This window comes from Lingula anatina, chromosome 4 (genome assembly GCF_051362555.1).
Source record: "Lingula anatina isolate TDL-2025a chromosome 4, LinAna3.0, whole genome shotgun sequence".
In the NCBI taxonomy this organism is placed as follows: domain Eukaryota; kingdom Metazoa; phylum Brachiopoda; class Lingulata; order Lingulida; family Lingulidae; genus Lingula; species Lingula anatina.
In genome coordinates, this window is record NC_141770.1 from 20,623,864 (window position 1) to 20,636,127 (window position 12,264).

At 38.8% G+C, this 12,264-nt stretch overlaps 2 protein-coding genes across 4 annotated transcripts in view; both read left to right on the forward strand.

Annotated features, from left to right (window-relative positions):
* Window positions 1-124: 124 nt before the first annotated feature.
* On the forward strand, window positions 125-4,774 carry LOC106160708 (divergent protein kinase domain 1C-like). Of its 2 annotated transcripts, none has more exons than XM_087011834.1 (4): window positions 125-279; window positions 1,409-1,607; window positions 2,159-3,028; window positions 3,693-4,774. In XM_087011834.1, exons 2-4 carry the CDS (start codon window positions 1,452-1,454, stop codon window positions 3,900-3,902), a joined length of 1,236 nt encoding a protein of 411 aa, XP_086867960.1. In that variant the 5' UTR covers window positions 125-279; window positions 1,409-1,451; the 3' UTR covers window positions 3,903-4,774. The 2 variants fall into 2 exon arrangements, with proteins under 2 accessions (XP_086867960.1, XP_086867961.1); XM_087011835.1 differs by having other exon boundaries at window positions 180-279; window positions 1,412-1,607.
* Window positions 4,775-7,652: 2,878 nt separating this feature from the next.
* The window catches only part of LOC106167707 (sodium-dependent noradrenaline transporter), a 34,825-nt gene continuing 30,213 nt past the window's right edge, over window positions 7,653-12,264 (forward strand). Inside the window, exon 1 of one of the 2 annotated variants that reach the window (XM_087012300.1) lies at window positions 7,653-8,450. Coding sequence is in view for 1 of the 2 variants with exons in the window: in XM_013546550.3 (XP_013402004.2) it covers window positions 8,449-8,450 (2 nt within the window). In the remaining variant the exon portion in view is untranslated. The remainder of the gene's footprint in view (window positions 8,451-12,264) is intronic. The other variant, XM_013546550.3, reaches the window with a different exon arrangement.

Here is a 12,264-nt window from a genome sequence, read left to right on the forward strand (position 1 = left end):
AATGGGATTTGGCATTTCATCTCATTTTCGTGCGCAAATTAATCAAATAAAGTAAGTGAAAGTTAAACAGAATATGAATAAAAGACGATGAGCACAGTGACAGTTATCAACCCACTGATGTTGTTTTATCCTCAAAGCGAGGCTGGGGATTCCCTTCTGTGACCTATTTCTGTCAATTTCCATATTCAGGCAGGTGGTTTTCCAAAGATGGCGGACTAAGTGATGTTACAGATCAGCTTTTTCCGAATGTTATAAACAATGCTTTCGCTGTGGCATGTGGTAGGTATGACTCGGTTTGAACATGAGAATATCCATGTAGTAAACAGCGATACTTTGACCTGGGTATGACGTTAGATTTTTAGTTAAAACTCGAAATAAATATTAAAATTGGACTTCGGCCTTTCAGTGTACAGTTACATGCTAACGGCACCCCTACCCAAGGCTTTACTGTGAAATTAAAAAAGCCAAAATCTGACATAAAAATAAAGGAACTAACGTGTGTATAACCAGTTGCTTGAGATTGCACATTATTATTTTTACCTTACATTACATTTTTATAAGGTAAAACTGAATTAGACTTTAGAGTTACTAATTTAGTCCCTTCCATAATGGAAATGGACATGTGGATTTTTACTTGAGTTAGGTTTTGTGCAATAATGAACCTTTAGACCAATACCCACAGGGACTATCAGGAAATACCTCATGTACAGTCGACCTATCTTTGAAATACTGGTACAGCAGGCCCGTAGCCAGGGGGGGTTCGGGGGGTTCGAAAGAACCCCCCTTTTTGCTGGAAAAAGGTCCACTCTGGGTAAAATTTGACCTAGGTACATGGGGATTATATGGTAAAAGGTCCACATTTTCAGAAAAAGAACCCCCCCTTTGAAATTGCTGGCTACGGGCCTGTACAGCTGTACAGTATTGGTGATGTCTCTTATCTTAATCTCAAATATACTACATGGACACTATTGTTGATAGGTCACAGCTATTTACCCCAGTGTTTAATAACATTGACTTCCCATGTTTTAATATCTGGACACTGCTGGTATGTTCTAGGGTTAGAATAGAATATGTGTGATGGGTGGCTGGAGTATGTGCTCTCTCACACTATAAAGGGATGGGGAGTATTAACAGTATTCAGCAAGATGAGCCTAATTACCAATTTGTGTTTCAATGGTACCAGCAACTTTAACAAATTGTAGACATTTTTCTCTTTTTTACTGCTTCTAAATTGGTGAAAAACCTTAGAAAATGCAAGCTCTAAGTGCAGTACTGTGCTAGTACCAGTACTAGTATCACTTGTATGAAGGTATTAATATTACATGTGGCTTGCCAAGTAGAAGTTGCTAATTAATACTATGATAACAGCTTATAGTAACAATTCTTTTTTTTTTTTTTATTCCATCAGCAGCCTTTAGAGGTGATAGTGAAGATGTGACTGCTCTACAAACATGAGGGTGTTCAGATGTAGGCGGTCAGTGAGCCGTAAACTGGTGGTCACTCTGGTCATCTTGGCTGTTGTCACGCTGGCCATGGTCAAAATACGCAGCATCCTGAAGAAGATGCTCTGTTCTGAAGAGGAGTCCAGGCTCATGATAAAAGAACTGGTAATTATAAACTTAATTGTAATTGAATTGTATGAATATGTGATTTATTTATTGATTGGTTGATTGTACTTATTTTAATATGTAATGCTGTGTACAAAGATTGTTAAGTGACCGGTATACCTTTTTACAGTGAATATAATGAGCTGTTTACAGCTTTTGTGCATTATAAAACTGAGAGTTAAAGATGAAAAAGTAAATAAATAGATAAAACTACTGTAGTTAAATAGATATTTTGACTGATAACATACTTACATATACAGTATGTACGTTTTTTTAACCAGATATCTGAGAAAACCCAAATTGCCAGTCATTTATCCCTTAATAATAATAATAATAATAATAATAATAATAATAATAATTCACCTAAAACATAATAAAAAATTGGATGGCACATTTACTGTAGAATACTAAAATTAATTATTATAATTCTGAGGAAGACATAAATGACATTGAAATTTATTTAAAAAATCATTTTCAAGAACTTTAAAGAATTTAAGTTAACAATGACATCATCTTATTCAGTGATTCATTGATTGAATATTTTATTTCAGTGCAAGCTTTATAAAACCCAGAATGCAGTAGGAAACATCTGCCCAGACTTATGTGAGACTTACACACTGAAATATGTCAGCTGCACAAACTATAGGGAGGGGAAGAAGATTCTCATAATGGACTGGAAAGGGAAAAAGGCAGTCCTTAAAAGTAAATATGCCTTTAAACATGACTATGATGGCCTCTTGTTTGGTGAGGATGTTAACAAGGACCTGGATCTTCCTGTCAGTGAGTTTCTCAAGATGGCCCAGGAGAGCATCGTGTACAACATTGGTCACAAAATGGAAAGAAACCTGCAAATGCTGACAGATGTTTGGTCTTTAGATTTTAAAGATTTCATCAACATGCCAAAATCATCTCACCGCCATCCAAAGAAAACTGCAATGGAGGATCTGTGGGCTCTAATCCAACAACAGGAGTACCTCTTCATGAAAATTTTCCAGGACAAATCGAAACACATTCCACGCATATACGGCACGTGCGGCCATGCCTACCTGATGGAGCACACGCCCCCTGGTGAGTTTTTAGATAATGATGTGCCAAGGGTGCCTATGGCTAAGAAAGAAACTTGGAAAAAGAGGGCAAAAATAGCTCTTGGTCTGCTTGATCTCTTGCAGTCATTCCAGAATGATCTTCCAGAGGAGTTTAACATGTGTGATATCAAAGGGGAAAACTTTGGCCTTGCTGAAGATGAGACCGTAAAAGCAATTGATGTTGATATGGCATTTCTTGACTCCAAGCTTGGAATGGAGCTGCTGTCGGTTGGGAACTGTACGGCACACAAAGACTGTGATTTCTTTGACTGTAAGGGCTGGTGTGATCTCTCTGAAGGCCAGTGCACAAGGAATAGGATTAATAACAATCTACAGGTATGTATTTGATAATCCTGAAACGTATAAAGTACAAACTGAATTCCTAGGTCAAGTCTTACAAAAGAACTCAAGACTGAAAGGTCCTTATGTTTCAGGTCAGAAGAGAGCAGTTTTCCACTTAAATGCATTCAGTTACCATCTGGTCCAGTGCAACCAGGTTTAGGAACTTATTTCTGTGATAGTTGATATTGAATTTCAATTAAAACTTGAAAAGCACTCAGAGAGCACAGACTTCCACCAAGACAAATAGTTGACCATTAATTAATAAATGGATCACCACCAAAACCTGATCATTTGTTCCTTGGCCCATTCTGACCTATCCTGAAAATTTCATCAAAATCTGTTCATAACTTTTTTCATAATGTTGCTAACATACAAACTGACAATAAACCAAGTACCTAACTTGCTAAGAAACTAAACCAAAACATAATCTCCTTGACAGAGGTAATTATCAGAAAGTTGTAATGACAGTCTTACAGTATATGAATTTAAAGTTAATTTGTTAATTTTTTTATAAAAATCTTTCTTCACATGCTGGTACATGTATAGGGGACACTATTGTAAGGCACTGGTACTAGCAATAACAAAATGAGTGTGTTATTTAAAAAACAATTTCCAAAAAATTGCTTTCTGTTACAAATTCACCTTTTTTTTTCCTCAGGCTGTTTGCAAGGATATCTTCCTGAGTGGACTGGACAACATATGGCACGGCTTGCTCAGCTCTCCACCTCTGTCTATAGAACAGGCCCTGCTGGAAGAAATAGAGGAGTGTGCAAACCCTGGGAATATCCAACACCCTGATATCAGGTACAAGGCATCTGGTCAGTCTCTGCAGAAAATAAGGACTTTAATCATGAAAACCCTTGGGTAGTCAGCAATATTTGTAAGTGCAAATCTGGAACTGATTCCAGGGTGCAATGTATTGACGAAGATGGAGATAGTGCCAGACTACTTAATTTGATAAATTGGCAAAAAAATCTTGTAGAGAAGTGGTTTATATTGAGAGAATTGGTTATTGTTTATTAAATGATGATCCAAGAACAGAACTGAATATTTGACAGCTTTTTGCTGCTTAGTTTTACAAAATACCAATGAGAACCGGCAGGTTCAATCTGGAAGAATTTTTTTTCAGGTTAAAATATGACATGTGCTGTTCACAAGATTTAAATTGAGTGCCATATAACCTGTGGTTTAAATTTGAATTAAGGGAGTAAAGATCAGATAGGTGCTTATATGTATTTTCAGTGATTGCAGAATTGCATAAAATGCTTCAAGATTTTAATTTTTTTTAATGTGCAATTACTCTATGGACATTTATGTGCAAACTGATGAACCTAAAATTTGAAATGTGATTAATGTTTGTATATTGTTTTTCTTAAGGGAATATAGACATTGTGTATATATGTGAATATACAATTAGGCTAGACCTTAAAAACCTCTATGCAACCCAATTTTATACCAGTATTTGCCAGATATGCAAGTAGGACAGTATTTTTATTACTCTTTTACATGTACATAATTTTAGATGTTTTAATCATTCTGAATTTTACCAAGTCATTAATGTGAAATTCCCTATAACCAAATGATGAATTTGAGGAAAATTTCCTGAAAGGTTGTTCTATGTGATTCAGCAGCCTACATGTAGCTTCATGTACCAGAATTATGCAACTTCCATATTTTAACATTGTAACTGTACATTTATATGAATGCAGAAATAAATAAACCACGCTAAGTGCCTTTAAATCAATTGAATTATAATTGGCAATCAAGTAGATATATATTTTTGTCTTGAAGTATTTTTGTTTGCAAAAAAACGCCCCCCCCCCCCTTCCCCCTCCAACCCATCATTATTACCGGGAAGCGTAAAACAAGTGTAATCTAATGTAATTGCGATGGGTGGGCCCCAAAAATCTCAACTGTAACATTCATGCGCTGTGAAAACGCTTGGACAGCACTGGACAGTTCTGAAAGGTTCAGTCACGACTTCTGAGTTGCAACAATCGCCAATCATATATCTGGTTGTATTTAATTCCTTTTGATTTTTAATACCAAATAAGAGCCGGAAAAGAAGTAAATATATCCAACACTGGATCCCGCTAAGTGATAATCCGTTCAAAGCCAATTTTACTTGGGGCCGTAGCAATAGTCCGAAGGTTCATTGGTCCGAATATTCACTATAGAACCTTCGGACCAATGAACCCTTGATTAAAAAATCGATGAAAATGTTACCACTTTTCGGACCAATGAACCTTCGGACCAATGAACCTTCGGACTATCGAGACGCCCCCTTTTACTTTATTCATATATTTAATCACGCCTTCTAGACTCTCTCTCTCTCTCTCTCTCTCTCTCTCTCTCTCTCTCTGTGTGTGTGTGTGTGTGAGTGTAAAGGAAGTCTCCTAGCTTGGTCTTGAACTACGCTTTTTTTCGCCCAATGAAGTTAAAAGGGTTGGCACATATAATTTATAAATGTACTTGTAGGTGCAATGGTTATCAACCACAAAACTCTGGGTTCAGTTATTAGTCGAGTTCCCGGATGACACGGTAAAGATCATGTGGGCAGTCCACAAACTGTAGGCCAACTACAATTCCGCTTCGTTAAGTCACAAGTAATATGACTTTAAACCTGTCACCTGTACCCACCCTGCGTTTCAGCGGTCACTGGACGACTGGGAACTTGCCTCACCGCTATTGTTTTGGGAGGCGCATACCTATGATCTAATCGTGAGTTTCCAGTGACCTTTGCAACTCGGGGTGTCTTTTCACGCCATGCAACTCGATCTCTAAGTAAACGCTCAAATGTATAACTTCCGATCCAAATAATGTGGCATTGAATTTGCAGTGTGTGTAAATCAAGAAGCTCCATGCAAATACAGCGCGATTTGCACGGCTGATTAAGCCGATGTCCGTAAGTTGTTTCTGAAATCTTTGTTGACTTGACTGGGAATTGGTTCATTTCGACTCCTGTTCTGTTGTGAGTAAAGGGGCACTGCCTCAAGGGGTCCAGATCTGTCTCTAGCTGCGATCGGCCTAGGGGAATTTGAGACTGGAATTCGGTCTTAAATGTGCTAGAACCACCTGGAACTGTTCCCTCGAAGCCATATATTTTTCTTTTAATAGTTGTAACAGTGATATTATACACTTAAACGTTAATTGTGCATTTTTGATGAAGTCTCAGCAAACGAACCACATAGACTGAAGAGTCAACGGAGGTTTCGTTGAATCGTGCTATTAAAGGTGCAACAGTTTTTCCCCGTCTGGCATGGTCTTGTAGCAGGTGATGACAGTTTACGTGCCCCTGCGCCCGGTTGACAATGGTCCTTGTCTGAACGCAAGTGTCACTTAGGATGGCTAACACGAAAAAAGCACACTATTCAAGTTAAGATCTTGGGCCGGTTTCGAAAAGGAACTTTAGCCCAAAATAACTCTAAACATTTAGACCATAATTTCAGTCTACTAAGAATAAAGTTAAATATATAGCAGTCCAATCAAATGAAATATAGCTCCCTTATAATAACAAGAATTACATGGCTAATGTTTGAAATTTATGTGTATTTTATTCAAGTGGATTTCTTTGAATTTAACTCCATGTTAAGTAGGCCAATATTTTTGCTCTAAGAGTTTTATTTCGTGAAAACTTCAACCCGAACGTTCTTATGTGATTTTTTTTTTTTTTTGATAGTCTTGTGTATAAATATTACATGAGATCAAACGTGACCAGTTGATTTAAATATTAGGCCAAGTAAGATATTGTACACGTGCTGGAAAAATTGGAATCGGTAGGTAGTCAAATCAATACACTTTTGTTGACGTGTAGCATCAGTCGATTTCCATATTTTTATGAGAGTTAAGATGGAACTCTTGACAACATCGAATTCACTGAGTGACTACAGTTGGGGAACCCCGAATATTTGTATTTTTAACTGGGGCATTCATGTGTTCTTAGAATGATTAAAGATAACGAAGCATTCAATTATTGATCTTAAAGTTTCTTTTCAACATAAAATAGTCATGCTCGTTTTCTTGTAAATTGGAGAAATAAAATCCGAATTAAATAATATTGTTACTTTGATAATCTACCCTTCTTTAAGAAAAGGACAGAAGAAAGGCTTAAGTGCCACTAGCTTTCAAGTGAGAAACCTTGACTTCGGGGCATCTAAACATGAATCTGGCTCTTCTTCAAGACTACCCGCAGCGCCAATGAAGTTTACAGAGAGAAAATCTGCTCAGAAATTTGTTTTAAAAAAAGTAAAGGGCAGGAACACTTGACCCTCTTGATAGCGGGACTCCTTGCCTGCAGCTTACGCGCTGACTAGTGCACAAGAGAATTTTACAACAGAGTATATATTTTTAATTTTTCTTCACTGCTTTCGAGATAATCTTTTTGTCGTTGCTCTAAAACAAATAGAACTAAGAGCTAATCTTGATTTCTTTCTTACTTCAAATTTTCTCAAATCCAAAAAACAAATGCATTCAAAACATTCCGCATTATCAGCACTGCACTTGAACACAGCAGTTCATTCATCGTAAAAGTAGAGGAGGCGTTGAAGCAAATATGCTTTGGTATAGGGTATTTTCAGTGTTTTTAGTACCCCTCCCGGTTTTGCACTGAAGTTAATTAATTCTCTCCCATTGTGCCTAAATTCCGAGCAGGGGTCGAGGACACAGAACAACGACGAAGCATTGTGTCCTTCCAGTAAAAATAAAGCCTGGAAAAGCCTGGATTCGGAGGGTTAGGAAAAATCTACCCAGTTGCACTCGGGGAGAACAAGCAAAGAAGTTTTCAGCTTAAGAAGAGAAAATATTTACACCACACAAACACGAGTTGAATTCACTGTTGAAAGTTGGCCATGCGTCGGTCGCAGTGTATACAATGACGGTTGGGTGTCACTGACTGCAGCTGCAATTGCGACATTGTCCAAAGCGTAGACGCCGAGGTTGTGTCGCATTAAAACAGAAACTACAGAGACAGGTAGACCTACTTGAGAGAGAGACACTGCGGGGAGATCGGCCACAGTGTGATTGGGATTGATCTGCCACTTGGAACTGTTTAAACGTTTGTCTTTATCATCAAACGTGTTTGCCTGGACCATTGCAAAGTGTGAAAATTCATTTCTCGATCACGTTTCCTGCGCCAAACTTTGAAGTCACTTAAAGAAATCCCATACGTAATTTGGGAGCAACGGTGCCACTGGGATCAAACCACGGCGGTGTCGATGTTCTCATTGTTTAATGACAGCTTCAGTGATTAAGTGACAATATACACCCGGTTTAAGTTGCGACGTTCATGGACGACTGATCATATTCACACCTGCTAGTACAGTTAAAATAACACAAGCGCAGCGTTTCACCTTGTCGGACGCCAGAGAAAGAGAGAGAGAAGGAAATTGAGAGAAGGAGAGAGGTATCAAGTCATCATGTAAGTACTTGCAGCTTATCTCGTAAGAAACCCCTTATTGATTCACTCTCTAGTTTACGGCATCAACATATGAATCGCGCCCCCACCTCGTCGCAATTTGTTAGGCGGTTAAAAAGCCGTAAAACTTTCTCGGTGAAACAGTATGACAGGTAGCGCGCTTGGTTCCGCTTTGTGTGGATTCCCAGGTTCGAGTTGTACGTCTTTCAGTGAGACACAAGATGCATGATTCAGAATAAGGAGCCAATATGCACCGCTTATACTGCGTCCTAGTTCAGAATGATCTGTAGGCATTATATGAAAGCAAGTTTTGTGATATCATACCATCTCGCACTGATACAGGGTTTACAGGTTACTTCGAAGGCTGACACAGGTAGCATATGAGGGAGGTTTGTGAGGATCATTATTTGTCCATTCCCGATACCCCCCTCCCTCATGTCCCGCCAGTGTAGCTATTTCGCTTATCACAGTGACGTCCTCATTAACTGCAGGTCCGTGGCCATCAATTTCAAATGGGGGGGGGGGGGGGGGTACTTTTCTGACAAAGTGGACCTTTTCCGTGAAACCATCGTGTACTTAGCTAAAAATTTTACTTAGAGCGGGTCGTTTCCCGTCAAAAAGTTCGGTTCGTTCAACTCCCCGAACCTCCCTGGCTACCGACCTGAACTGTAAGAAGTTGCTACACAGATGATTACATGCTTTTGTACTACACCTTAAATATTTGCAAGGAATCTAAGACCCCATTCCCATAAATATTTAGATCGATCTATCCCCTGGGGAGTCTCACTAGATTGGTGTCAGATTAACAGGCTTAAATGTCTGTCCCGCCTACTAAAAGCTGTAAGGGGGTAATTAACTATGGTGTGCGCTCGACTGACAGCAATTTAGCGTGAACCCCCAGGGAGTTAGGTCGATCCGGACGGATCGATCTAAATCTCTGGGAATGCAGTCTAAGAAGTGAAATCGAGATCGGCATGGCATTATGCAGACTTTGGTTTACTTAATTGCAGTGTTATATATAGGCCTATATTTCAATGTGACAATGCATTTTAAGTTGGAGTCAATTTTATTTTTACTACGCTAGGTTTTTGACAGTTTTGTCTGTGAGCACTGCTGTGGGTTTGTGCATTCTATCACGGACAAGTCATCTACTCGAGCTGGCAGCATGAAATGTGCCTGATCTATTCAATCAATTGTTTACGCATGCACCGTACACACCGTGTACTCAGCGTGATTTTATTGCCTTTATCAACAAGTGTATATATGCTCATACGGCATAAAAACGACCCAAAGAAAACCTGCTGTAGTGTCTTGCCAATTAAGAGTTCAGTTTTATTGAACTACTAAAGTCACCGCGGTCAGTGGTCTCCAGGGTTTTTTTTTTTTTTTTTTTTTTTTTTTTGCCCAGGACAATTCTGCAAATCATCTGCATGTATGTGCCTCTTGTGACCATCATGTATTGACTTGACAAATTCCAAGATGTGCAGATAAGGAAAAAATTCACGACGCAAAATTTACATTCCCCTAAATGTACTTTGTAGTATTCAAACGGAGAACTCAGCGAACGATAGAACTCCGTAACGAGTTGTTTTAGCCACGAGTCGAAAGGCCTCGTGAAATAGCGTTCCGGTGCAGGGCCGTAGCCTCCGGGGGGGCAGGGGGGGGGCAGCTGCCCCCCCTGGAATTTGGAATTTTACACACCACACCCACCCCCCTCGGTAGCTTCGCCCCTTTGTGTCCGCTTACTGCCCCCCCTGGCATTTTGCTTAGGCTACGGCCCTGCGGTGTGACAGGAATGGTAGTCCGCAAGGAACATACACGTAAGTCAATATCCCATTATTATGAACAGGTAACATTCGTCCTATATATTAACCCCAATACTCCGACTTACCCTAACCTGTACTAATCTTAGGACCTCGGGTTTCCATTCATAGGACTACCATTCCTGTCACACCGGCGTTCTCCGAGACCCAAAAAGATGTGTGATATCTCCATGCTTTTCTCTCTTTTTACCCATGGCTACGTGGCAAATATTCAAGGTGTATTTTGATGAAATATGCAGATGATATCGATACCACACTATAGTTGGTCTTACAACGAGAATGAAGAGAGTAACTAGAGAGAGAATTGACTCAGTTCTGGAGTGGTGTGATGGAAACAACTTGGTTTTAAATGCTAGCAAAACAAGTGTTAGTGGTGGTCTTAAGTTACCATTTTTTATTAAAGATATCAAGTTACAAATGGTTGGTGAGTTTATAGATTAGCAGAGCTTGTCTAGAGTAGGTTATTGCTAAAAGAAAGAACGCGAATAAACGTCACGGCCCGCAGTGCTGTCTCATACAAAGCAAAAGCAAGGGTCTTTTTCACATTAGAGTTTTAGTTACTCTGATCCAAGATTAATAAAGAGTGATACAACTAGAAAAAAATGCTGTGAATATTTTACGAAGCATAACTAGGCAGAACTGATGAGTGTTTTAGACCAACGTTTACTTATTTTAGTGATGAACCTCCATGAATTTATCTTAAACTGAAGCAACAGACCAATGCGATGCTTTGGTCTAAAAGTTAAAACGGATGTATTAGACTATTTCTAATTTAACGAAAAGGCTGGCAACGCTGGACTATTTCAAATGCTAACTGGATTAGTTAAATTCGCCTGTCACGTGACCCACATGTAGCTCCCGCCCGTTTCGAAATACACGTGAGACACGATGGTGGTTATCACTGAGCTTATATGCTATTTAGGTAAGTAAATATGGATCACATAATGCCGTACTTAGGGCGCTTGAGACTACAAAATAATAGAAATAAATTCTAAAGTACATTTTGAACGCTAGTTGAGAATATAATGGTTTTGTTCTTGAATGCAGAATACTCACACGAATCAACTGATATAAATGGCAAATTGATGCACATGCACACACGCGCACACGCACACATACACTTTAGTATAAACTAATAAAGATTCTAACCAAACCCCCGAGGGTGTCGATTGTAAAAAATGGCTGTTTAAAGGAACCGACAGCAATGCAACATTCACTTGGCATGTTTTTTTTTCATCATATTTTTTCATCAATTTTATTTTGCTTCTGCAATTAATACCCTTTTATTCTGAATCGTATTTTGAGTTGGAGTAACTGAGTTCAATAACCTCTTGAGAGGGTATTAATCAAAGTTGCGCAAAAAAAAATTGAATGGGCGCATCCCCCTGAAATAATTAGGTCGTCTCAAGTTACACTGAAGCCTTTTTATTAGCAGCCAACGTTAAAATTGCGTAATTCCGTCTTTGTCGCCAAAAGAAAAGAAAAATGCTTTCTTCGCCAGCTCGTCCTAAAAGGATGTTTTTCCTTCTTAATTTCACTTACGTCATGACGTCTAACCAAAAATTGGAGATAAAATATTTCCTTTGAATTGTGTTTTTAAGGTAAACTTTACAACATATACACACTGGAGGATGCGCGTCTGCCTTTGTTGTCAAAAGAAAAAATGCATACTTCGCCAGCTCGTTTTAAAAGGAAGATTTTCCTTCTTAATTTCACTGACGTCATGACGTTTTACAAATAATTGGAGAAATAAGATTTCCCTTGAACTGCGTTTTTAAAGTAAACTTCAAAACTGATATACATAACCGAGTGGATGAGCGGTTTCTTTTGGGGTATCAGAGGTATAAAACGCACTATTTCTGCCAAGAACTGAACCAACAACTTTATCCGCTTGCTCTGCGAAAGACCCTAAATAAGGACGTGTCCAAAATGCGTTTTTTTCTTTATTGTCCCTTGAACCAAAATGTGAAACTTTATTTACAACTTTAAAGAGG

Bases quoted from the DNA above. Each gene is read 5' to 3' on its own strand.
- LOC106160708 (XM_087011834.1), top strand. From the start codon at position 1,452: ATGAGGGTGTTCAGATGTAGGCGGTCAGTGAGCCGTAAACTGGTGGTC. The intron at 1,608-2,158 runs GTAATTATAAAC...ATTTTATTTCAG, and splicing joins GGCTCATGATAAAAGAACTG to TGCAAGCTTTATAAAACCCA. The intron at 3,029-3,692 runs GTATGTATTTGA...TTTTTTCCTCAG, and splicing joins GGATTAATAACAATCTACAG to GCTGTTTGCAAGGATATCTT.